The 27,802-nt window shown below is 39.8% G+C and overlaps 1 protein-coding gene and 1 long non-coding RNA gene across 5 annotated transcripts; one reads left to right on the plus strand and one right to left on the minus strand.

The window, feature by feature from the left end:
• Positions 1–316: 316 nt before the first annotated feature.
• DAZL (deleted in azoospermia like) lies at positions 317–16,300 on the minus strand. Of its 4 annotated transcripts, none has more exons than XM_028750848.2 (11): positions 16,121–16,300; positions 13,492–13,626; positions 11,692–11,783; positions 10,833–10,884; positions 9,975–10,041; positions 8,775–8,905; positions 7,008–7,085; positions 6,188–6,238; positions 4,284–4,385; positions 2,960–3,058; positions 317–1,199 (listed from the first exon to the last, which is right to left on the minus strand). In XM_028750848.2, the coding sequence occupies exons 2-11, from the start codon at positions 13,528–13,530 to the stop codon at positions 1,146–1,148; spliced, it is 765 nt and encodes a 254-aa protein (XP_028606681.1). In that variant the 5' UTR covers positions 13,531–13,626; positions 16,121–16,300; the 3' UTR covers positions 317–1,145. The 4 variants fall into 4 exon arrangements, with proteins under 4 accessions (XP_028606681.1, XP_028606680.1, XP_028606684.1 ...); XM_028750847.2 differs by lacking the exon at positions 16,121–16,300 and adding an exon at positions 15,733–15,885; XM_028750851.2 differs by lacking the exon at positions 16,121–16,300 and adding an exon at positions 15,324–15,522.
• On the plus strand, positions 16,071–26,032 carry LOC114607546 (uncharacterized). The gene is made up of 3 exons (XR_013394835.1): positions 16,071–16,137; positions 18,040–19,749; positions 24,222–26,032. It is a non-coding gene; the product is annotated as an uncharacterized LOC114607546 (long non-coding RNA).
• Positions 26,033–27,802: the final 1,770 nt, after the last annotated feature.

A 27,802-nucleotide genomic window follows, 5' to 3' on the forward strand; every position in this document is an offset into this window, starting at 1 on the left:
TTGCTTTCTGGAACAATGATTTCAGTTAGAGGCATGGGTGTAGCCAAGGGAGGGCTGGGGGGGCAGCTGCCCCCCATCAATAAAAAAAAATAGCTGAGGTTCTGCCCCCCTAACAAAAGGCCTGCCCCCTCAACAAAAATCCTGGCAACACCCATGGTTAGAGGAGAAATGTATGAATTCTAAAGAATTTTTAATCATTCTCATGTTTCACCCACACAGTAACTGTGTTAAGACAAAGTAAAAGTACTACTAACACGCTGTGGTTATCCCTTGGTTTTCAAGATTCACTGAAATTGATAGCCAATCACAAAACAAATCCACTTCAAAGAGTTTATTTTGTGGAATTCTTCTCATATAAAACTAAAGTCTACATAATTAAACAGTTTTACAAATTCTTTGATTTAAAGTTGGTGACCAGTTTTAAAAAGCCCAAGATCACACTGTATAGTACTCATTCTTTCCACAATTTTAGGATATGGCTATTAGCCAAGATGGCTCAGTATAAAAAAAAAAAGTGCAACTCACCAAGTATAATTAATACCGTTAAGTTACATTCTTGAGTACACTTTTAATTATCAGTTCTCAAACTGATAAAACTAAGCAGCACACACAGTGAATGAAGTCCCCACTGATTGAATTTTTAAGGCAACACTGTACTTATGTACTTCTGGCACTAATTGAGTTGCAACTGGATGTCTTCACCTGATTCAAGTACAGTTCTAAAAATACCTCTGGCAAAAAAAACTTCGTTTTTTTAAGTGTGAGCTGGAAGTAAATAAAAAGTACTGAAGGTACAAGTTAAAATGTTAGAAGCAACTGCCAACATGCAGAAACATACATATTTTAAAGCTTAGGAATAAACACAACTTAACTCTTTTTTTAAACTGAACTCAAGAAGTTTTCTGGTTAGAAATTTAGAACAGTGAAACATCTAGACAAGGTAAAACAAACACTTCTAGAAATAGATAACACACAACATTCTAACATTTCTAGAAATAGATAACATATAATTCAAACAAACTCCAACTTGAAAGAACTTTTGCCAATAAGGCTACATAATTGTCAAGTGCGTTTTTATATATGTGTGTATGTAATCTCTCTCTTTTAAACGCAATCGATGAAGCACTTCAGGTCAGTGTCATTAATCAAACAGATTTGAGTACAGCTCTGCTTCTTCTAAAATGATGTGCCCTTTTCTCCTACAAAGGTGGCAAGGGGGAGGGAGAAAGAAAAGAGAGAAATTAGAGCACAATTATACTTTTTATAAAGTTCTTTCCTCCCACACCCCTGCCAGTGAAAAAAAGAGGGGGAAGAATTTTTATTAATTAATTTGATTAATTTGATTTGAACTGATTTTATAATGAATTGATTTTAGAATGCTGTATTATTTTACTGTTGTTAGCCGCTCTGAGCCCAGCTTTGGCTGGGGAGGGTGGGATATAAATAATAATAATAATAATAATCTGGTGGCATTTATGTTGATTTCCCCTAAATAGCTTTCCTCCATATAAAAAAGGAAGCTTTTTATATGTATTTAAAGGAAACTACCTTTTTGCTTGCTTGCTTGCTTGCTTGCTTGCTTGCTTGCTTGCTTGTTTGCTTGCTTGCTAAATGGAGAAACTGGTGGGAAGAGGGCTGGGGGTGGGGCTTCTGTGGAGGGAAAGATTTAGCTGGCTGCCTTATGCTGAAATGGGAGGTTGGGTACTATGTGAGAATGATGCATAGGGCGTTTTTCAGTAAGCAGTGCAAGCAAATGAGTGTCTACTCACAAGCAAGCCCTACTTAATTCAATGAGGCTTACTCCCAGAAAGTAGAAGAAAGTTTAACTGAACTCGGGGGGCTTATGCATGCACAGCATCCATTTTAAGGCCCTCCACCACTGCCCCTCAGCTGCTGCAGGGAAGCATGGCACACCTTTCTCCTGCCACCACCGCGGGGAGTACAGTCAGGACCCTCTGCTGCTAGGGGAAGTGTGGCACACCCTCTGCCACTGCGAAGAGACACTCTGCCACCGTGGTGAGGTGTGGCAAGGCTCTCCGCTGCTGCAGGGAAGTGCGGTGCACCCTCCACAATCACAGGCAGGTACGGTGGAACGCTCTGCCACTGTGGGGAGCCCCAGCAAGGCCTTCTGCCACCGCAGATATATATTGTGATATATACAGATATTTACTTGGTGATATATTGTGATGTTGAGAACCATTTATCGCCCAGCCCTACCATCGCCTTACTAAATTTAGTAAGAACGTTTCAATGCCAAATTAAAATGTGGCGATAAGGCTTATGAAGGCAGGTGCTTATTTGTAATTGTCACTGTCAAGTCTGCAGCCAGAACACGCAATTATCCTGATTTCTTTAGGTCCCGAACAGGAGCAGCAGTAAGCTTTAAAGGTTGGCTCCAACTTACTTTTACCCAGAATAGCTCTATCAAAATTAATTACCATGACCAATTTAGATACATTAATTTAAATGGGTCTACTCTGAATGCAGGGACGCGGGTGGCACTGTGGGTTAAACCTCAGCGCCTAGGACTTGCCAATCGCATGGTCGGCGGTTCGAATCCCCGCAGCGGGGTGCACTCCCGTCATTCGGTCCCAGCGCCTGCCAACCTAGCAGTTCGAAAGCACCCCCGGGTGCAAGTAGATAAATAGGGACAGCTTACCAGCGGGAAGGTAAACAGCGTTCTGTGTGCTGCGCTGGCTTGCCAGATGCAGCTTGTCACGCTGCCCACGTAACCCGGAAGTGTCTGCGGACAGCGCTGGCTACCGGCCTATAGAGTAAGATGAGCGCACAACCCTAGAGTCTGGCAAGACTGGCCCGTACGGGCAGGGGTACCTTTACCTTTTACTCTGAATGCAAGTTAGTTGACCCAACACTTCAACAAATTAATAAAATTCAACTGATTAAGAGTTGCTGCCCTAATGATTTTATCTCCTCTAGTAGTCTGCAATCATATTCATACCTTAAGATAGTCCTCCTGAGTTACAATATTGTTCCTCAATCTGTTGTCTGGGTTACATAGACATGACACTACCGTCTGTATGCTTCGGTCCACAGATTTCTAAAGTAATTACATTTTATTAGTTTATTTTCAATACAGTATGTACACCATTGGTAAAAACAAATAAAGTTGTCTGTACCAAGACCTTTGCTGCAAAGGTTGGTATTTCCAAAATCAGATCTTTATTGTTTTCGTAACCTTTCTAGTAGCCACTTTGGAAGACACCACAGCACTAACACAAAATGAAAGTTTTATTAAAACCATTCCTTCTCTTTAAAAAAATACCCTTCATCTACAGTGAGGATTTCCTAGCATTAAATAAATTACATCCCAAATAGCAGTCTTGAAAATAGTCTTGTTAGATTAGGTAGATCCTACCAACAATAACGTTATCAAAATCAACTTTTGTTTGATTGCTGCATTCTAGAACTAGCAACTAGGGAAAAACAGAGAAGAGAACAAGAAATAACTTACAACCCCAATGTATCATTTGCTTAGGGGTACAGGGGGTTTGGACAGAATGAAGACAGTTTTTACTATGATTAAAAGTTACATAACTATAATGATTGATCTGGAATTCTATGGACAAAGTTCCAATACAACTCCAAATTCAGAGGTAACAAAATTGTAGCATACTGCTGACCTGTGAATATTTACACAAACTAAGTACATACACCATCCAGGGGACAGATATGAAGGACACATTCCCCACCTCTATGGGACTCATCCTCCATTTAAAAGGTTGTTCAGACATGCAAACACAGAACTTCAAAATGGCAAATATATATATAGAGAAAAACCATGCTAGGGTCAAAGATTTCAGCAGTAAGCCATGATTCATAAACAAGTGTACGTCTCTGGAATAGAACATTCTACTCAGCAGAATACTACTGTAGCCTCCTGCCCATTTGAGGCATTTAATCATCTTGTGTAATAAGAAACAAGTAGATTCTGGTCTGGCCAAGGACCTCCAACAGCAGAAATACAAATCCCATGCTAACGAATTTAGGCCACATTGCTGTAATTATCATTGCCATGCTACTTTCTCCAGCAATGGGCTCACGCATAGGAGAATGCTAAAATGTAAAGGCTAAGCGTAGGACAAGAGGCTGAATGAAGCAAGACAGTAGCCTTTTCTCATTTAACTAGAGTATTTCTATTCACCCTTGGTCACAAAATACTTCAGGAACAGAGAGAAGCAATGCACACACACCCCTTTTTCATACTCTGCATTTCCTTATCTCTCATGTTCCCCTTTGGGGACGTTGAAAGAAATCATGGGTACCTTTTGTGGACTGTTTCCACAGGACTGTGCAGTCTCGGCCATAGAACACTCTGCCTGTTCTGCGCCTACCTCCAAATCACCACCATAATTCATGGTATAAGCCTATGTAAAATACAAAGTATGAGTTAATATAAATTGACACTGTCTATTCCAGGTGCAGAAGAAATGGAAGTATTATATGCAAACTATTATATGAAATCGTGACCTTTTGCTCCCACACCAGTTAAAAGCTCAAAGGGTTGGATGGGCCATCCAGTAATTAAATAGGAATGTGGCAGCTATCAGAAAGGTCTGTCCTTATTCTTCAAATAGCTATAACCTTAGGCTGGCATAGGAGCAACTATAGAACCAGTAGTCACCATGCCAGTGAAGATAAACAACAAACCACAGGTTTTCATGGCATAGTATTTATTCATTTTTATTTTTAAACTCTTTTAACATGGATTGAGCTGTATCTTTGTTTACACTGAAGCGTATGACATGGAAAAATTACATAAAATTTAAACAAAACAATAAAAACTCAGATAAATGGTTCTGAATAGATATAGATAAAATTTATTGTCATTGTCTGTATATACACAGTATACACAACAACGAAAATCAAACACCCACCCAAAGACCGGGTTCACATACACATTTGCACGTATCTCCAACACTCTCATCCTATTCAGACATAATCTATAAAAACATAACATAATCCAGAATATAACATAACCTATTAAAGGCATAACATAACCTAAAACCTATCTCATTCCTTCCTACTCCCTGCTTGCTATTTCTTGCAACTGGCCCTGAGATCATTATTTAGTGCAATCAGAGCTCTTGGATAGAAACTATTCAGAAGGCGTGTGGTTCGTGTTTTCATTGTCCTATATCTTCTGCCCGAAGGCAACAGTTCAAAGAAGTTGTGAGCAGGATGGGTGGGATCTCTCAGGATATTGTGTGACTTCTTCAAAGTGCGAGACGTGAAGATCTCATCCAGGGTTGGTAGTTGGAGCCCAATAACATTCTGGGCAATTTTAATTATTCTCTGTAAAGCTTTTTTATCCGTTTCAGAGCTGCTCCCATACCACGATAATATACTATAGGTTAAGACACTCTCGATGGTACTGTGATAATAGGACAGAAGTAGGTGCTGAGATAGATTCAGTCCCCTGAGCATTCTCAGGAAATACAACCTCCCCTGCACCTTCCTCATATTAACAAAGCTATGTTGAAGTATATATACAAAAATTATTACGGATATGAAATAATGTATAGTAATGGGTATCTGCATAGATTGGTGACCATAAGTAAAAAGTATTTTCATAGAACGATAATAGCAGAGTTGGAAGGGATCACAAGGGTCACCTAGTCCAACACGTGCAATGCAGGAATTTCATACCCAACTCCTTCAACCATTCCTCATAAGGCTTGGTTTCCATACACTTGATTATCTTGGTCATCTCCTTCTGCACGTTCCATCCATCTTGTCACTATCCTTCCTATTGTGGTGCCCAGAACTGGACACAGTACTCCAGGTGTGGTCTCACCAAGGCATAATAGAGCAGGAGCATTACGCATATACAGGAATTTATAGGAAGAGGGGAAGGAGGGAGTGGAGGAGGAAAAAATTCAAATATGCACTTCATGCACGCCTGATAGATTTTTGTGGCTTTCTTGAAATGTCTAGTGCAAAGGATGGGATCTAAAATTTAACTCTTAATCTTAACATGTGCCAGATGCACAACTTCAGCACTACTCCAAAAAACAGACTGGGAACCTTTTTCAGCACACACTTCCACTGTAGAAAAATCCTTCCATTTTTAATGAGACACTATTGTGGCAGTACTTCAGTATCTGAATTATTTTTTGTCAATTTAGCTTAATCAATCAAGCTTAAATACATGGTGTGACCCTCTTACCGGAGGCACAATATAGTTTCTGGGTTCTCCAGGTGGCCATTGTGGTGGAACCTTAAAAAATAAATAAGATGTTTCAATATGCAGCAGCCTTTAGCAGTAGACAGTTCAGCAAGTTTATTTATTTCAAAAAAAATTTTTACCTCAAAGAGGTTTTTTTTTAATGTCAGTCCTAAGATATACAATAATGCTATGTGTGAGCAGAAATCTGAATGCATTTTCACCAAGTTTATGAAGATCTGTTGAATCAGGATTTGCACAAGCTGGATAGAGTACTATAGACAGAATACATGATCTCTTCAAAGGGGCGAGAGGAGGAGAGAGAAGAAGCAAGCCATCTCAGTAACAGAACTGGACAAGGATAGGGCACCAAGAGTTGTATCCAACTAAGTAATCCCATTGGCGCAAGGACTTTTGCCTTTGTAGCAGGACATGCCTCACTGTAGCCAACATTTTATTCTTTTTAATGTGGATAGTGCCCTTTTATTGTAAGTATTGTCAGGATTATTTACAATAGACTGAAAAAAGGTCCCATGCTTAAAGCAGCTCAGTGACCACAAAGGTAAATTCAATCAAATATCCATTCAGATATACTACCAGCACAGCACTCAAGACTACTTCCATTTTGGTAACTGTTCTTATCGAAAATCTTATTAACAAATCTAAATCATTTTATAGCCATTTATTCACAAATCTAAATCAATTTGAACAATCTGCCAGACATATTTAAACTAAGTATTCATCTAAAATTAAAGAGATCAGGCTTAATCAAGCTTGGCTTTCACATTTCAGGAGTAGAAGTGAAATGTATTTCAACACAAACCTGATAGTTGTAAGCAGGCTGAAACCCTACAGGTACCTGTTGCTGAATTAATAAAGCTGGTGACCCATAAGGATATGCCTAAAAGTTTAAAAAAACCTATTGTTAGGCAAAAGCATATTCTTACAAGGCAACTATCGTGGGCAAAGTGCCAGGTTAGCTAGTAAATGTATGGTGTGGTGTATACCCAATAGCAGACGATGACTTGTTAACCATGGCACAGCCTCATGCATCCTCTTCACTTTCATGCATAGACAAGAGACAGTATACTTCTTAATACCAGTTGTTGGGAATCATGAGTAACTTGAGTGCTATTGTCTTTGACCAGATCCAGCAGAGCTCTTCTTAAGTTATTTAAAACTTCCTATTTCTTGCTGCATCCAAACTTGGCAAATCTTTTCCTCAAATCACAAGTTCTTTTTTTTAAAAAAAAAAAAACAAGAAGCCAGGAAGCTTTAAATCTCCTCCCCTCACATGTAAAGGGGAGGAGAATATGAGCCTGAGGTTACTGCTGGTTCGTTTATGTTTAAACCAAATACAGTGGTACCTCAGGTTACATACGCTTCAGGTTACATATGCTTCAGGTTATAGACTCCGCTAACCCAGAAATAGTGCTTCAGGTTAAGAACTTTGCTTCAGGATGAGAACAGAAATCATGCTCCAGTGGCGCGGCAGCAGCAGGAGGCCCCATTAGCTAAAGTGATGCTTCGGGTTAAGAACAGTTTCAGGTTAAGAACGGACCTCCGGAACAAATTAAGTACTTAACCCAAGATACCACTGTATATATCTCCACAGGTCTAAGATAAGTTTAGTTAAACCAGATTTGAAGTGGAAAGGACCTGCAAACATTAACTGTATCTGAAGTTCTAATACCAAGACACCACACAAAAAGGCTGCTGTCTTGAGCGAACTGACTAGTTAAGAGGTACATAGGAGTTATGACAAATTCAAAGCTGCATTTGGTTTAGTAGAAAGCTTTGTTTCAAAAGGTAAAAAGGCTGTTATACAGCTATTTACTCTACAAAGAGTCCCCCCCCATATGAAATAATTCATGAGAATCCCACCTTCCCTGATAGACAACTTAGAAGATTTACATGTGTCTGGAAAGATGTAAATATGGAAGATTAGCAGCTTTGGGTTTAGATTAACAGTTTATGTCATATGGGAGGCACAAACTACATGAATATTCTGTGTCAGGAGAATTAAGCCTTTACCCCACATGCATTTTATGTTTGCCAGTTCTCATGTAATTTTTCAGAAGTATTTTAATCAGGGCTTTTTTCAGCCGGAACTAACTGGAACTGAGTTCCAGCACCTCTAGAGAATTGTTGTTCCCTGTCACAGTGCTCAGTGCTGTGCTATAGAGGCACCATGGCACTTGGAGCTGTGTGATGTAGGCAGTGGCAGTTTATATTATTTTGCCATGGTGAGCGGGCGAAAAAGAGATGTCCTCCTACATGAAAACAACTTTAATTGGTTGCTCCCCCCGCCACTAACCAAAGGTTCCGGCACCTCTTTTTCTAGAAAAAACGCCCCGATTTAAATAGCTAAATGTAACCCATTCCAAGCCTTTGCAATAGACAAGTAAGCAAGGAGTAATGGTTACAACATACAACCCTTATTCTTGTAGTACTGCTTAAGTCACATTTGTCCACCATTTATGCAGAAAACACTGAATCTTTAAATTCAATTTTTTTTAGTAACTCGAAATATGAAATAGCTGTGGAGGGCTGTTCATTTGTATTAAGGCCCTACTTTAGAAAATGTTACCTGAACATATTGTGTGACAGGACTCATGACAGCTGGAGGCTGCAAATATGCTTCCTGGTTGCTCCAAACGCTGTGGAACTGAGGTGTGGGCGAATTAATAAGCACTGGTCTCGGTGGCACATGATAGGCACCTTGGAAGACAAGGGAAGCATTGAGAACTTTCATATACAGTAAAGCCCACAACTTACGTGGGGGGGTTACATTCTGGGCATAGCGCCTAAAGCCAAAATCACATATAGTCAAAACACATTGGGTGCAATGGTGGGTGCGATTACCAAAGTTTTTTTTTCTTGGGTGCCCACCCCCTTTTCAATTGTGTGTGGTTTTTTTAATTGCCAAGCATGTAAAGCTGAATACGCACAAGTTAAATGTGCCTAAGTTGCAAGTGTATTGTATTTTAAAATACAAGTTTAGGCTTCTTTATCCTAAAGGAATTGTACAGCTGGTACTGTAATATTTTTCTAGTTCCATAGAAGTCACAGACAGTACTAGCAGATATGCCACTGAACCACATCATGCACAAGAGTTACTCTTGTGAATGCACGGTCACCAAGTAGTAAATCTCACTGTCTTCAACGAGGCTTACTCCCTAGTTAGTGTTTAGGATTGCATCCACAAGAGGCAGTCAAACAAACACCCTATGTGAACTGGGTGAGGCACTAGGATAGCATATAGCTGTATCTCCACTGGATTTATTAAGAGAAAGGAACTGCCAGCTGAGGAGAGTTTTGCCGTGTTGGCAGTCCTTGCTTTGCCCAAACAGGAAGCTATCACTGAAGGCTCTCCTGCTGGTGGAAAGCTCTGAAACAGTGTTTTAGGACCGGTCGCCAGTGGAGATCTTCTGGATTCAAAACTCCATGGATGCTTGGGCCTTTAAGCTATGTCAACCCAAAGAGTCTAGCAACAAGCCAGAAAACACCCATGAACACCACATTCTGCCATGGCTAGCACAAGCAAGCAGAGCTTGGGACATCTCTGCAGGTCTTCCCTGCTGTTCCCTGGGAAGAATTACAAATGCTCTGTAAAAATATTTGCTTTTATCAGCAAAACAACACACTATGGTACAAATCCGTATACATTATTTATGTTTGAATTCCATAATTATTGCTGTGATTTATACTTATAAATTATAGTAACAACATTAAGTTTGGTACTACAAAGTTTCACCTGATATAGTTGAACGCGTTTAACGATACTCACATAGGTTTGGGTGTTTTCTTATTGCAGGACCTAGTTTGAGTTTCTTTCCATGGAAGTTGATTTGTGACTGAAAAGAGAGTTATGTGAGAGTTTGATCCCTACATTTTCTTAATTGGGTTAAACATTGCAGACTATGGAACATACAAACGCCACAAGCATCTGCAACTGCTTTCATGGTATGTCATTCTAATTAGTACTTCCTCTATTATAATTTATTTTTTCTAGAATTGTTAACTGACAAAATGGAAGCACAAATATATTCTGTAAAATAAGCAAAAAGGTGGAACAGTACCCGAAGAAGAAAAAAGATTTTTACCACATTGGTAGTGTACTGATACACTAACCACAGATTTCCAAAGAAGAGTTTCTTTTTAAACTTATTTGGGCAAAGAACTTTGATGTACCTTGATCTGGTGAAACAGCTACAGAAGCTTACTCATTTCTTCAATGAATAAAGTCAGTTATTCAGGAGTGATGTACACTTATCAATAAATCATTATTTTTCAATAGCAGTTTAAAACCTGCAAGCATTGTCTGATAATGCAACCATTTCTACAGAGGCTAAGAACCTATGTGTAAACAAATTATAATCAGAGGTATAGCAGACTGAACACAACGCAATAAGATACAGAGTTATCTGCTAGATGAACATTTGGAATGAGAAGAAGCAGTCTTTGGGTAGAATGGAGACTCTTGAAAACAGTCAATTTGCATCCCACCTGAAACCAAGATTAGCCACTCTAATCCAATGTTCTCTTTACAAGTTGAACCCCTTACCAATCCCATGCCAAACCAGAACTGAACCCTTGGATATTGAAGATAATTCTCACATATAAGACATCCCAAATGACAACTTACTTCTACTATTTTCTGTACATCGACATTGTCCAAAAATGACACGAATCCATATCTGCAAAGGTAAGTCAAAATTAGCTACAGTAGTGTAACTTTTCAGCATTGGTACCACCACTTAAACTGAACCTCATAGACTAGAAGAAAAACATCAAGGCAAGTACAGTCCCAAGCCAAACTGAGATGAAGAATGGATGACGGCAGTTATGTTCCTGAAAGTTGGGGGTGGAGACACTACTAATTTCTCAAACTTGATTGTCACTTCCTTGTAATTCTCAAAGTCAAGGACAAGTGGATTTATTGATAGCCACATTGCTTCTTAATAAATTCCATTTATTTTGAAGATTTATATCCCACCCTTTGGCTACAAGATCCCACAAAGTGGCTTACAATATTGATTAAACACATATGTATTATTTTATTTGTTGCATTTACATCCCACTCTTCATCAAATTGTCAGAGGGAAAAAATAAAATACTTTAACAGATATAAAATACACAGCAGCATCACATGTAAAACAAGAACAGTATTCTACAGGAGGCAACTACTTTAAACTCCTACCTAATCTCTTCCGAAGGCCTGCAAACATATTTAGCAGGACAAAATCTATTACAATAAAATTACAATAAAATACAAAAACACGAGTTAAAAATCAGAGAAACACTAAACCATTTACAGTGTTCATGGCTGCAATTTACCAATTCACAGCTCACATAGATCTACGATGTGCTGGTATCTCTAATAGCAACTGATACTTCCTGTGCTTATCTTACCCCATCCACATTTACCCTAGCAGCTAATAGGCTAATTTGGTAAGACTGACACCTTATTAATGGTCACATTGTTATCAAGGCAATCTACTCACCCCTTGGACACACCAGTTCTGTCGGTGATTATTTTCACTTCTTTAACAGTGCCATATCGTGCAAAGAAGCTCCGAATTTCTGTCTCATCCATCTAGAAGTACAATGCAGCATATGAACAAAGGCACAGTGAAAACCATTGCAGTATCATGAATCTAACAAGTATGGCCTCAAAATTGTTTTTAAAGTGTTTGCAGCAAAATAATTAACTCTGAGCGGTTTATGATCCCGCAGCAACAATAACTCATTGTTGCTTAACGAAGTGCTAGAAGCTGGATGGAGCCAATGTACCTATTCTATGTGCTAGCAATATGCTGACAGTGTTCGAAACTCCCATTGTTCTAGGCGCATTTTGTGACCGGAAATTTTATTAGCGTGAGCAGTTTATGAGCTCTGGGCACAGTACTGAGCCTAAGATTTCAGATTAAAACTGCAGAGTGGGAGGAAAGGAGGACCTTTTTCTGCCTCCCCACTTCCAGCTACTCTCTGAAGACTGGAGAAGACCTTCTTAAGAATATTAGGGGGTGGGCAGGGGAAGGACTAGACCATGTGAAAAATGAACATAATATTTTAGCTGCAGTTCATTCATTTTCAGCTTTGTATTCTTATTAAAATAAGCACGCCTAGACATTCCGGTGTTGTGCCCATAACCTAGGTTTAAGTTGCCATTTTGCTTCTAGATTTCATCTCAGTTTCTAACACTGCTGACTGAAGATATCTTAAAACTTAAACAAGACTTAAAATAACTAGCTTTAGTCAGCAGCATAAGAACAGAAGGTAATGGGGGAAAGGCATATATGAGTGAGAGAACTGGAATTATCCTTAGTATGATTGCTGAGGGAGGCTGAGAAGTACTGAGTCTCAATGTAAGAAGGCAGCACACTGCCTAAAACTTCTCATTGGGTTTCTGAGACTTACTGCATATATTTTCTTCAATGCATCCTGAGCACAAGATATTTCTCCAAGCGAAAATAAGGTTGTAAAAATCATTTCTAAAGGTTGTGCAGTTTTTTGAACTCCAAATTAAGAGATATTTTGACTAAAGTACAGTGGTGCCTCGCAAGATGAAATTAATTCGTTCTGCGAGTTTTTTCGTTTTGCGATTTTTTCGTCTTGCGAAGCACGGTTTCGGAAAAGTTTTGGAAAAGCTTCAAAAATCACCAAAGTCTTCAAAAACCTCAAAAAAGGCTACCACACCGCGTGCTATGAGTTGCTCCTCGAAGTCAAGTCGCAACTGTATTAACGGTTTTAAGAAAAAGGAAACAAACTTGCAAGACGTTTCTGTCTTGCGAAGCAAGCCCATAGGGAAAATCGTCTTGCGAAGCAACTCAAAAAACCAAAAACCCTTTCGTCTTGCGAGTTTTTCGTCTTGCGAGGCATTCCTCTTGCGTGGTACCACTGTAGTAATGCTACTAGCTCTCCAGCTGCATTTGAAGATCTTGTGATTACAATGTGTCAAACATTTGCTCCTACTCTGGACAGCCACTGTTTTTTTTATTGTGGCAAGATGAAAATTCTTAAGCCTGAGTAATGTATTTAAAAGCGGCACTAGTGATAATACCTCCACATAAAGCAACCAAATAAGGAACCTTAAGTAATATCCGGGCTAGAGTAGTTTTTCAGTGCAATGCTATGCATATCTAATCAGAATTAAGTCCCCTTAAGTTCAAAAAGACTTAAGTTCCCATAAAAGTTTATTGTGCCTTTATTGTGCATATACTCATCTGCCCCAAGTCCTCAAGACAGATCAATGCACCAATTTTAACAAGTCTTAATAAGCTCAAAATAAAAAGAATACATACCCGAATGTCAATTCCACCCACAAAAATGGTATTTGGCATGATTTTCCCTTCAGGCAGAACATAGCCTTGGCTTGTTGCAGGCAGCTGAGCATTTTCCTCTCTGGTAATGTTTTGGGAGTCTTGATTTGCAGCAGACTATGAACAAATTTTATATACCATTTTATAAGAATTTTCACACTTGTTTATTAGACATTTTCTGCTCTATGTGGATAAAACTAACATGCAGAACAGAAGACCAAGTGCATTTTTCTAGCTAACATCAGGATTCTTTTTACCTTCCCTTGAAGTCTGTCTGCAATATGACTGTTTTAGAATGTTGCATTGGAAAATTTTAAGTACTGTGCCGCAAAGAGAAAAACTTTGGTCCTATTGTAGATTCACCACAGTCTCTAAGCAACACATGCCTATACAACACATGCCTAATAAAAATATAATAATAATAATAATAATAATAATAATAATATAATTTATACCCCGCCCATCTGGCTGAGTTTCCCCAGCCACTCTGGGCGGCTCCCAATCAAGTGTTAAAAACAATACAGCATTAAATATTAAAAACTTCCCTAAACAGGGCTGCCTTCAGATGTCTTTTAAAGAGAAGATAGCTGCTTATTTCCTTCACATCTGAAGTGAGGGTGTTCCACAGGGCGGGTGCCACTACCGAGAAGGCCCTCTGTCTGGTTCCCTGTAACCTCACTTCTCACAATGAGGGAACCACCAAAAGGCTCTCAGCGCTGGATCTCAGTGTCCGGGCTTAAATGATGGGGGCGGAGACGCTCCTTCAGGTATACAGGACCAAGGCTGTTTAGGGCTTTAAAGGTCAGCACCAACACTTTGAATTGTGCTCAGAAACGTACTGAAACTATTCTATGTGCTAGCAATATTTGAAACTCTTAAAATCTTAAGGCCTCGATTTAAGAATTAAACAGAATATTTGAGCAATTCTGTAGTTCTGTGGGGTCTTTACAAGATCAAAGCTACCTGTCCCTACCTAGTTGCAGAGATGCAGTGTGGGTTGCTGGTGCAAGTGTTGCACCCCCTTGGTGGATTGGGCAGCTGCCCTGCTCCTTCCTCCCCACCTTGTCCCACCCCACCCCGGAGGCCCCTCATGTCCCATGAACGTCGCTGCTGCCTGGACACTGAGAAGCAGCTGGAGCCCCTCAGAGAGAAAGGGGGAACAAGCAGGAGGCATTTTCGTTAGGCAAGAGGTGGCTCGGGCTGCAAAGCAATCGCCAGGATGCTTAGGAGCCTTGCGGGCTGCTTGGGATCCCAAACCCTTGAAATAAAAGTGCATGCTCCCTACACCCTCCCCGCCCCCGATCTCGCAGGGCAGCTTGCACCGAGGCTGCACAGACTGAAGAAGCCCCTTCTCGCAGTTTCCTCCACGCCGCTACCTCCTAGCTGACAAGAGTTAAGTAACTACTAGACATGTTTCATCCAAGAAAGAAGCGAACCACAGCGAACAGGTGCCCCGCACCCCGATAGTACTGCCAGCCGATGCTCATTATTAGACACTTCCCGTTAGCCGCGAAACCAAATTAAGACCGTTCTTCTTCACTCGCAAAGCGGCAGGGCCTGGCGCGCGTGCGCAGCACGAACGCAGCGGCGGTGCCCGCCATTCCTGCGCGTTTGGAGCCGCTCGCTTCGCGCTCGCACACACACAACACGCGTGCTCAAATTCAGCGTTAGCTGATCCGTTGGAGAGGACTATTCTCTTCCAGTTCCAGACACCCAACAAATGAGGGGGAACCGTTTTGCGGGAGGGACAGCGGCTTCAAATAAAGTTTTTTTAAAAATCGCCGCGCGACAAAATGGTGCCCTTTTCTCCTCACCGCCTTCCCTCCTCGCGCTCTACGGAGGCCTTTCCGACGGCTTTTCAACGAAGCCTTTCGAGGTCCGCTTCTCTTCCCGTCCCCCCACGGCAGCCTCGACCCCTCAGTAGGTGCGGAGGAGGCGACGCCGCCTTCGCCCCAAGCCGCTATTTCGAGGCCGAGTCGAGCCGGCCTCTCCTCCCCTCACAAAAAGCGCACCTCGGCGCGCGCGCCGCTAGATTCCGAAAGGGGCGACGAACGGACCCCGTTCCCCCTTCCCTACATGGATGGGGGGGGGGAAGCTCCCCCCACCTCCATCCCCGACTTAGCGCTCGCGGTTCTCTGAAAAGCCGTTCTTTTTACCGACGAAGTAAAAAAAACGTGGCTGCCCCTGAAGAACTTGGAAAACCACCTTTTTTACTTGACTTACCATCTTCTAGGGCAAACCTTTGAACTCGTTGAAATGGAAAACAAAGGCTTTCTCTCCCCCCCTTTAAATAATAAATAAATAAAAACACCCCACCACCACAACCAAATCCACAATTTTCCCCTCCTCTCCCTTTAAAACATGTCAGCAGCTGCTCCAGAAAGCGCCCCTAGAGAGAGACCCCGCCCACGGCTCTTCGCCACACCCAAAAGGGGCCAAGGCGGGACTTGATCCTAATAATTTGCTCACTCCCCCCCCCCCTCAATTTTTAACGCTTATTCGGTTTATTTTTTAACCCGAGAGAGGCTGCCATATAGCGCTGTCACGTAGGAAGACCGTTTCAAATATATATATATATATAAAGACACGCCACCTCTGTTTTACTTCCTACCTTCCCCCCGCGCTGAGGTAAAACTTTAAAAGGGATGGTTGTTTTTTTTATTCGTTGGGGAGTGGGCGCGTGTCGCCGACCCCCATTTTTCTTCACCGTTCAGGACCGTCCTGAGTAAAAAATAAATAAATTTAAGAGACCTTCAATCGACTTTCACGTCAGCGACTTAAAAGCGCCATTGTGAAAAGCGCTTTTTTAAACCGACACAGACCCTCGTGAGGTTACAGGAAGGGGGATGGTTGCGCATCTGTTAATCTGGGTCTGAATTAAAAACGTTTTTTCGTGTAAAAAATAATAATGAAATGCTTAGATGACCTACCTTTTCTTATAGATAGCAACTGCCCTTATGCATAGTCACTATGTGGTTTGGTGCTGTCTTTTTTTTGGCAGTCTTAACACCTTAGTGGCCTTAAATTAGGTATGTGGTAGAAGATATGTGGTAGAAGATAATAGCTTTGGGTCTGCAGTCCTCCCGGGTTTAAAAAGTCACATTGAATTCAGTGGGGCCTAATTCTAAGTAGACATGCATAGGATTGTGCTGTTAGTTACTAGCAAAGGGGCCATTGGCTGGACTTGTGGGTTCTGTGAGAAACGTGTGGTGCAATATTGGGGCCTGGGTTTGTTTTGTTCTCCCTTGCCTCAGAATCCACCGGTTGGCCACACTCAAACGTGCGGTGAAAGGCAGGAGGAAGGTGTTCAAAAGGGCTGTTGCCTTATTAAAAAAAATAAATATAGTGTGATCATACAGCAACCATTCATAATGTCTGTTAACTATGTAATTTTGTGCTCCACAATTTTGCACAAGGTTTAGATTGATAAAGGGTTGTTGAGATGCTAAGTGCAAAACAGTGGGATGGAACCGCACCTCCTTTTTTGAAGTATTTCTTTTTAAATAACACTTTAACTGTGTCCTCAATAAAAATTTGGCTAGAAAAATAACTTATTTTGGTCAGCTGTAGGGAAATGATTTTTGTCATGGGTGCGTGGAGCAGTAGGAGCTGTCTTGGGAGAGTAATATTTTTCCCCCTGAAGAGATTGTATTCATTGTAATAAGTGAAGTTTGCTCTATTTTAAGCATCCCTGAAACAAATTGTGTTGTAGATATGACTTAATAAAAATGTGTATTATAATAATCATTATTTATTGATCTAAGAGTGGTACACATTGTGTTACAAATGATCAGCTCAGGATTGCAATAGATGAAAGTGGACAGAACAAAAAGATTTCAGGACTGAAAATTAGACATAATGTATATAATATGCCAAAAGAAATTAAGAGAAAATCTCTCAAATTATCTTAATGAATGTGTCCTAGCCAGTATCAAAGAGCTGGCTACCTACCTACATCATGTGAACCCTGCAGCCAACACATGGCTGTACTGATTCCTTTATAAACATTGAATGATATGCTACAGGAGCTCATTTCAATATGCTACCAATTAAGCAAGCTGGATCTCAGAAGTCATGATATGAGACGTAGCACCAATCAATGGCAGCAGCACAGCCTTGTATCCAGTCCTGCACAAGAAAACTGACAAAGTCACAATGCGTTCCACCAACTTGGATGACTTTAAAGAGGGTTAGAAACATGCATGGAGAATAATCTTTATCTTTATCAATAGATACTAACTATGATGGCTATGTTCTTCCTCCGCTGTTGGAGGCAGTAAGCCTACGAATATTAGTTGCTGGGAATTGCAAGTTGGGAGAGTGATCTTGCACTCAGATCTTGCTTGCAGGCTTCCTACTGGCATCTGATTTGCCACTGGTGAGAGCATGATGCTGGATTAAATGTGCCTTTGGCCTGAGCTACCAGGGCTGTTCCTATGTTCTTACTAAGCAAATATGATTTTATTTTTGTTATTTGAAATGGCATTTACACACAGACACATATCTTTGAACATTATTGATTATTCATAGAAAAATACCAGTGAAGCTGTAAAGAAGTGTAGAAACCTTGCCCTGCAGATCAAGCTAAACACAGCAGTCAGCCTAGAGAGATGTATGTTAGATAAAGGAAAGACAGCTGGTAAGTGGTGAACCAAGCTATTCCAACAGGCAAAATTGATTTCTTCTGTGCAAGAGACAACCCCTGGTGCCAGTTCTGGGCAGGGACTGCCAGGCTGGGGTCTGAGTTAAGAATATACAGCACAATCCTATGCATGTTAATTCAGAATAAAGTCCCACTGTGTTCAATGGGGAATAGTTCCCATAAATAGGGACAAAGCATGAAATGGCAACCTTTAAGAATCATACTGCCTTTCAATTTATTTCCAAACACAGTGATCTTTATTTTAATTTGTGGAATTTTGAAAGGACTGTTTCATCTAGAAGTGAAGCAAGTCATATTACAAGTCATATTGCACCTCCAATGATTGTATTGCACAGATAAGAAGTTTCTTGCTCTTCACAGTCAAAAAATACTTTTCTCTATTATTATTTTTAAGAAAGGAATGGCACTGTATGGCCTGTAGAAAAGATTGCTTGCTTTTAGGATAAATGATAATATGGGGATGACTTTTCTGTGATGGTCTTCCTAAATGGAGTTATGAAAATTAAGAAAGTTGTTTCCTAAGTAACTTGGTAGAAAGAACAGCAGGTGCCTCAATGTTCTAAGGAAACATCTGGATTCAAGAGGAACAATTACCATTCTAGGGCTAACATATGTCTGGATTTCCCTAGACATTACTGGGATTTCAAAGGCAGAATTGATGTCGGGAGAATTTCTGAAAGGCGGCACATTATCCTGGATTTTAGGTACAGGTAGTCGAAAAAAGTGGGGTGTTTTTTTGCGTTTTTGTCTTTTAAAATTTCAGCAACTTTTTGGGTGTCCTGGTTTTTACTTTTTGAAATATGGCAACCCTAAGTTAGGCTGTCAAGGAACAGTGACATATCCTTTGTGATATCATTAACATAGTTTAAAAGTCAGCTAGTCAGAGAGGTGTCAAGTGAGAACAGACGGAGATGAAGAGAGTCAGTCTAGGTTTGGCTGCTGTTTTGGGGTGAAGGGGGAGGGGTCTTATGCTTCCATGGACAGTGCACCCTTCTCATCCTCACCCCTTTCTGGAAGAGGTGCTTTGGTTCTTATGGAATTGTTAAAATGACTGTTGATAATAGTATTAATTAATCTCCAAATAAGAAACAGAATATATTTTATATTTAAAAAGCAAGTCATGGTCAAGTGAGAATGGTCCATGATAAATAATTAAGAATCTGAAGAGGTAAATAAGTAAAAGCTATACTTGTATTAAGGAATGAATGGTTTGTTTTCATAAACAGATAAAAATATTGGCTTATAATACTACTGTTTGGGTTTAATGGTTTATCTAAAGTTTGAGGAACTATCATTCAAAGTCACAAAAGTGCTTTTAAGTTTTGTTCATCACCTAATGGTTAATAAATTTTGAATTAAGGAATGTGTAAGCACATTTCCTCAGAGAAATTTCCGTCAAGCTCCCTGGATGTTCTGCTTTTATTTACCACTATCCCCACCACCAACAAAACCTAATTACTTGTGGCTATTAAAAGAAAAACATGAAGTCATTATCCTCACCAGTTTTTTACTAAGAAGAAAACGGGTCCTGCCTTCCATCGTTTTGACCAATGAGAGCAAAGGCACTGGAATAACAGGTAAGCACCACGCATTTATTTCAAAGCTTTATTTGATACATGTACTTTTATTTTATTAAGATTTAGTACAATTAAATAACTGCAAACAGATTAGGTTATCTAGGGTATCAAAGACTTCTACATTGATTTACCTACCATATGTCCTATGTATCCTTAAGCCTTCTCAACGTAACATTTTTTGCTAAGAAGTTGGATAGATTTTTCCCACTTTGACAATGCATTAGGTCCAGTCGTGGCTGACTCTGGGGCTGCACACTCATCTCGCTTTACTGGCCGAGGGAGCCGGCGTACAGCTTCCGGGTCATGTGGCCAGCATGACTAAGCCGCTTCTGGCGAACCAGAGCAGCGCACGGAAACACCGTTTACCTTCCTGCCAAAGCAATACCTATTTATCTACTTGCACTTTGACGGGCTTTTGAACTGCTAGGTTGGCAGGAGCAGGGACCAAGCAATGGGAGCTCACCCCGTCGTGGGGATTTGACAATGCATACTGTTAGGTTAATTGAGAGTCCTAATCCATGACAATGATTGTGAATTTGGAATCAGGGTGATGGTATTGTTATTACAGATTAATAATTATTGTGAAGTGTATGTATGTTGGCTGATTACTGAACAATAACATCTAGGTTACTTTTTTTTTAATTTAACAGGATTTGTATAGTGCTTAATCATCTAAGCTTATTATGATCAGAGGCAGTGTTTGTTTTCAATCCATCATATTTTAATTCTTCCCATGAGTTCAGCAGCATGCATGATGTGACCTCAAGTCAGTAAACTTTATTACTGAGCCAGGATTTGACTATTTTAAGATATAAGAAGGCATAAAGCAAGGAGTCTACTGGCACTGCTGCACTAACACATCATGTTAGTGATGTGTTAAGGGAATATTATTTTTCACCAAGCTGGGGATCCCATCCTGTGTTGAAAATACTCCTTATTGACAACTTGGTGCAATTATTTCAGCCCCAATTAGGTGTGCCTAGTTTTGTATCATACACAATTGTTAAATCCTGAATTTCACTCAAGATGTAATCGACAACCATTTCACGTGGGGGTTCTTTTCCTGCCCCCCATGTGTGTCAGCATAAGCGTAAGCGCTTAAGCGTGCCCCATCCGCCCTGCTAGGAAGGAAATAGAATTACCTTTTCTTTTTAAAAATTAAGCCTGTTCTTTAATTTTCAGTGATTAGGCAATGGTGGGCATTCCATTTCATCCTATGCTTTGCTTCCTTCTTAGCATTTCAAACCCTTCCAAGCAAGAAACAAGAGTTAGCCCAACAAGAAAATGTAAACATTACATAGAAAAAACTATTTGTGATCATCCAGAACAGCAGTAATTAATGATAATGCAATCATTCTGGCATGGGCAAATAAAATAAACATTTGTGTGGCAGAAAATCATTGTCTCTATTTGTACTCAAATGAATACAGCCAAACTTCATTATTAGTTTGGAACTCAACTATTTCCCTTTGAAATTCTTCTGTTGGAAAGACTTCCACTGTTCTATCTTTGGATCAGTATTGTCTATGTTGGCTGCTTCTCTCATGCTGTTCCTTGTTCAACCTACAGCTTTATAAATGGATTTTAACAAAAATACCATAAACTACAGGGTGCTGTTCTCCAAAGTAAACTGAGTCTGCAAAGGCTGCTTATTATGCCACTACTCTGGGATGTGGAGCAGCACAATAACATTAAATAACTGCTTGTGGAATGTGTAACTTCCAGAGGACTCCTATCAATCTTTTTCTTTTTTTGCACTTTGTGCAACAGGAATGTTCTAATGTCTACTATAGCTACAATCCTATTTAGGCATAATTACTTTAGAGGAAGTCCCATTGAACTCAGCAGATGAGGCTGCATGTCTGGTTGAAAGACAATGACAGAGGGACAAAGAAATGCCTAGGTTCATGGACTTAACACAAATCCAGAAAAATGTCATTGAATATCAGTTCCACATTAAAAACCATTTTTGAAACTCCCATCTAGTTCAAAAGCAGCTTGCCATGCTGCACAAGGTCTGGTGATTTAAAAAAGCAGGGGAAGTATGAAAGGTAGTAAAGGTAAAGGTGCCCCTGCCCGTACGGGCCAGTCTTGACAGACTCTAGGGTTGTGCGCCCATCTCACTCAAGAGGCCGGGGGCCAGCGCTGTCCGCAGACACTTCCGGGTCACGTGGCCAGCGTGACATTGCTGCTCTGGCAAGCCAGAGTCGCACACGGAAACGCCGTTTACCTTCCCGCTAGTAAGCGGTCCCTATTTATCTACTTGCACCCGGAGGTGCTTTCGAACTGCTAGGTTGGCAGGCACTGGGACCGAACAACGGGAGCGCACCCCGCCGCGGGGATTCGAACCGCCGACCTTTCGATCGGCAAGCCCTAGGCGCTGAGGCTTTTACCCACAGCGCCACCCGCGTCCCTATGAAAGGTACTAAGTCTCATTAAATGAAATTCACAGGTTTTGGAGCCTGACAATTCTTTGGTATTTCCATAACTCATAAAACAGATGAAAGACCTGCAAGGTGCAAGGAATGACAAAAGAGGACAAAATGAGCAGCAGGTATAGAAATGAGCAGCATGGGAAGTTAATAAGATGTTGAAAAAAGGAAGGAATGTGTAATATCATCATCATCATCATCACTATTATTATTATTTTAAAAAGGAGGAATTTTAACAGTTGCCATTTCAGTAGATGATTGTTTTGGAATCATAGGCAGAATAATTGTTGCAGTATACATGGCTAAGTAATAATATCATTATAATATGGTAATATTTTTTCAAATTTTCTGATCCAAATACATGGGTTTACTGTATATTTATGATAACCTTTTAAAACTTTTATCCTTTAAAATCCTATGACATGAACATACAAACTTTAACAACATTTTAAATATATAAGCTTTTGTCTGTGTTCTTACATTCCAGCCCAATAAAATTCTGCATTCTTAGCTTTCTCTGATGCAGTGTTCTAAGCACACAGATAGACTCTGGAAGCAGCACACTTCCGCCACATGGAGCTGTTATGGGGAGAAACATTCAGTTCCAAGATCTTAGATTTCTGTTGGAGCCACGTGTCCACACCTCTCTAGGCATACCACATGAATTTATTTATTAAGAGTACTTTTAGTCCACCTTTTATCATATGATGCCAGGGTGGGGTACAATATAGTTGAAACAACAAAAATGTTTCTATATAGTTGAAACAACAAAAATGTTTCTAGACCAAGTAAAAACATAACAAAACTTTAACTCCCATACAATTTTTTTTTAAAAAAAACCTACTCATGGACTCCTTAATTGCATCAGCATACTGATACTAGTACTGTATCTAACGGTAGCTCAGGCAAGGTAGGCCTCTACTTATTGTCAAAATGATCAGTGCCAGTCACACTTCCAAGCAGAGGCCATCCCATGATTTATTGCATGAAACGCTTGTAACATCTGAGAATTGGGGGGTGGGAGCGTCTAAGAACCTTTGCATCTCCATAATTTTCTTCCTCTGTTGACAAGAGTCAAAGGCTGTGAGAGACAGCAGCAGCAGCAGCAGCCCAATGAGGGAAGCAGGTGCTTGGGCCTCCATTTCTTGGTTGGGATTATTTCCCAGAAGCATATTTGAGGACTGGGACAAGTATCTTCTTCTTCTTACTTATTTTAAAAACACCCTTCAGGCCCATGCAGAGATTGACTGAGGCCTGGAGCAGGAGTCTTACTATAATAAAGTTATAAACTCAAACAAAAGAAGACCCAGGGCAAGGGTACCCAGCTTCCCCCCCCCCCCAGGCCTGCCGCCCTTCCCCCAAAGATCCCAGGACGGTTCACAGCTTGACACTTTTGCTTCACTAGCACCTTCTGCATCAGCCACCAAAGCGAGACTCTCTAGTGAGTCACAAGCAGCAGCAAGAGCAGCCCAGTGAAGAAGCCTGAGGTCTGTGAGTTACTAACTTGCCTGCTTCCACAGACCAGGCGATTCAGCTACAGAGTGGCAGTTGGGACATTTAAGGCCTGGGGAGTACTTACATACACCTTTGCCCCTCCGTAGTTAACTATTACGCTATTATGCTACAGTGGTACCTTGGTTCTCAAACTTAATCCATTCTGGGAGTCCATTTGACTGCCGAAACCATTCAAAAACCAAGGCTTGGCTTCCAATTGGCTGCAGGAGCTTCCTGCACTCAATCGGAAGCTGTGTTGGATGTTTGGCTTCTGAAAAACGTTTGCAAACTGGAACACTCACTTCTGGGTTTGCAGCGTTTGGGAGCTGATTTGTTCAGGAGCCAAGCCGTTGGACTACCAAGGTACCACTGTATTTTATTGTATTTTAATTATTTTGTAAGCAGCCTCTGGAAGTTCAGAAAGTAGAAAGGATATAAATATTCCAAAGTAACTGAATAAAAATAATACCTGTGTAATGTTTCCCACATAATGTAGATGCTCATGTGATCAAGTCACATGTTAAATCAATTATTTTGTTTAAACAGTATATCCAGGGAGTTTTCCAGCCGGAGATCACCAGAACTCAGTTCCAGCAACTCTCAGCTGGGCTCCATTGCTATTATAAGAAAACAAGGAAGGCGTTCGTGGTGAGTTCCAGCATCTCTTTTTCTAGAAAAATCGCACTGAATATATCACAATTTTTGAAATGCTTATTGCAGCAAGAGTCTAATTTAAAAAAAACAATCTGATTTAAACAGAGGAAGCTGCTTGGTACCATATACCACACTATTGGTCCTTCTAACTCACTGTCTAGCATCATTGGGGGCAGCTCTCCAGGTTTTAGGCAGGTATTTCCCAGCCTAATGTAGAGATCCCAGAAATAGAACTGAGGACTTTCTTCTGCATGTACTCTACTACTGGATTCTCCCAAGAAAGGAAGACCCACACCCTGAACATATTAAATTTGAATTTAATGTTTAAACATATTTTTGGTAAAATATTTTGTCATTTCCAAATAATGGCACACAATATAATTCACAATAATAACACAAACATAGTTAAATGCTCTTTTAAAAGAAAAAGAAAAAAAGAGGAGGGTGGAATACTTGACCTAAGTTTAAGCATTATAAACAACAGAATAAGTCATACCCTGTGTTTAACATTGGTTCCAGAGACTAGCACTTCAGTACAGGTACTAGGATCTAGGACAGAGATGAGGAACCTGTAACCCTACAGATGTTGCTGGACTACAACTCTCATCATTGCTGGTGAGAGTTACAGTATAAGGTCACAGATTCCCCATCCCTGATAGGAGCTATTACTGTATTCCGTATTTCTCAAATATTATTCTTTTAGCCTCTGTGAGTGGTCTTCAACTTTTGTGTTCTCTCAGTTATTAATACAGTGGTACCTCAGGTTACATACGCTTCAGGTTACAGACTCTGCTAACCCAGCAATATTACCTCAGGTTAAGAACTTTGCTTCGGGATGAGAACAGAAATCGTGCTCCGGCAGCACGGCAGCAGCAGGAGGCCCCATTAGCTAAAGTGGTGCTTCAGGTTAAGAACAGTTTCAAGTTAAGTACAGACCTCCAGAACGAATTAAGTACTTAACCTGAGGTACCACTGTATTTTAAACAATATGGATGCTTATTTTCCATCTGATAGGGAAACACTATTTTCCTTATTAACTACTAGCCCATGCTTCTGGGAAGTTTTGTACAGCCAGCCCTGTGCATGTTTAGCAGTAAATCCCATTTGATGTAATAGAAGTTCCTTTCAAATATGGGTATGTGAGATTGATGGTTAATTAGTGGTTAATGATGACCAAAAGTTTTCAGTTATGCTCCTAGATTTTAAAAAGGCTCTTTTTCATTTAAAAATAGTATGTTTTGGTTGGTATTACAACAGGTTAGTTGCTCAAGAGACAGATAAATTTTACCTGCTGCTTATATTTTGATACATTTTATTTCAATTTGTTTTTAACATTCTACATATGAATTGGGTATAAACCAATTTAAGCTCAAATGTCCCTCAGGGCATTTTGTGTCTTCAACTCCTGTTCAGCTTTCTAAAATACGTGAATCTCTGCCAATTTGTAGGGCTTCCTTTTATATTATACTCATTTTGTATCTTACTGGAATTTTTGTGTGAAAATCAATATCCTGAGAATATAATTGGTGTTTTTGGATATTTAATTCAAATATGAGAAAACAGACACCCGAAGAATTACATTTGCTTCGTTAGTAAGTTTATAACCTCAATGGAGGAGACTATGAGGATTGGTTTTGGCAAATATGTTGGATTGCATTGTTATACATGGAATATGCTCTTCACAACTTATTTATATGGAAAATAGCTACAGCATGGGTTTTTTTGGGAGGGGGCAGAATCAAGTTGTATTGAATTACATGTTGACCAATTAACTGTTTTTATGAAAAACTAAGGTATATCTCATTTCACCACAAGATGGTGTGTGATATCAGCATTGCTAGGATATGGATAAAAATATGTTGCTTATCCAGCTGGTCTATGAAAGCTTGTGTACTAAAAACCAATATATTAACTGTTCTATAATGTTCTCTCTCTCATTGGCCTGCCTAAGTGAAGAGTCAAATCTCAGTTTCCCTATCATGTCAAAAGGCTGCAATCTACATTTGAAAAGGACCAGTTTTCTCTTGATAGCATTCTCCTCTTCTCTTTACACTGTGCATGTAACTTCTTATTTGTGAATTCGTCTCTAACTGAGACAAGAATCAGTTTGGATAATAAACAATAGACGACAAGCTGTGTGCAAACATCAAGAGTGCAAACAAACAACCTTCCAGACCTAGAATAACTGATAAGATTGTGACTAGTGTTGATCTTAATCCTCTGTGATCTTTTAGCCCAACAGCTGATGTGCCTGAGAATTAAAATGCATTACCTTGTTCATTACAAAAGGATAGTTAGTTGAATTGGCTTCTTACAACCACCTGTAATGCCCTGTACTTCTTTTATGTAGTTTTGAAATGCAAAACCTACCCAAAGGAACTACTTTTTCAAACCAGATTTTATTTGTATGTGACTGACAATAAATTTGCGATCGCAGTATGATGAAGAGTGCCATAGCAAAGTTTATGCAAAAATAGTACTTAGTAAATATATAGTGTTATCCATTAGTGCTCAAAGCTTTTCATTTTAAAAAAGATTATAATGCAAATCCATCCAGTTTTGGATATGTCATTGTTAGTGTCCTAATTCTATTATGTAAAAAGTGAATTTTGGGTGTTACAAGGAGGAGTACTAAAGGCTTACCACAAGCCAGGAGGAAGCCAAGCTGAAGTCAGACAGTATTCTGTATGTGTCTAAATTACATAAATTAATACAGATTTATTTGTTTAATTGTGAAATAATTTTTACTAGTTTTTTAAATGTACATCTATCTGTCCATCTCCTTGCCAGATGACTTCTGTACATCCTGCAGGTGTGAGCTTTGAGAATTGGGCAATGTATACTTTTACTGTAACTTTGAATCAAATTAGACCTTTGGCTATTTTTGTTGCTAAAAACAAAACAAAAATAAAATGCTTCTTTTAGTCTTGCTTTAAAGCTTAATAACAGACTTCCATTATGTAAATTCTCATAATGTGAATTCTAATCTCCTACTTACATTGATGAAAAATGATGCAATTAGGACTTAATTAAGAACTTGTGCTTATTTTTTATATTGTTTTTAATAGTGTGTTAGAGTGTTTTTTTAAAGAGCAAAAACAATTAACAACAGCTTAAGAAAACCAACCTTAAGGGAGAAAAGACATCTATAATTGATTTAAGCAAAGTCAATAAGCTAAACCTCAAGCCAAAGACAGGTAAAATAATTCAGTGCAAAGTGTTAAGTACAACAAAGAATCTGGTGGCACCTTAAACAATAACAAAAGTTTATGGCATAAGCTTTTCTTGACCATACTGCAGTTTATCTAATTCATGGTTATCTTGGGTTGTAGGTGTAAGCCACCTTTCATTGTACAGTAATTGAGAGTACATTGAGTGAAAGAATGACATTATCCTTATTGCGATGAGAGAAATGAATAGCTGCCATATAATATAGTTCTGCGGTGAGGCTAGAGGGCCTGCGCCCTTTGCAA

Source organism: Podarcis muralis, chromosome 12, assembly GCF_964188315.1.
Source record: "Podarcis muralis chromosome 12, rPodMur119.hap1.1, whole genome shotgun sequence".
NCBI classification, from domain to species: Eukaryota; Metazoa; Chordata; class Lepidosauria; order Squamata; family Lacertidae; genus Podarcis; species Podarcis muralis.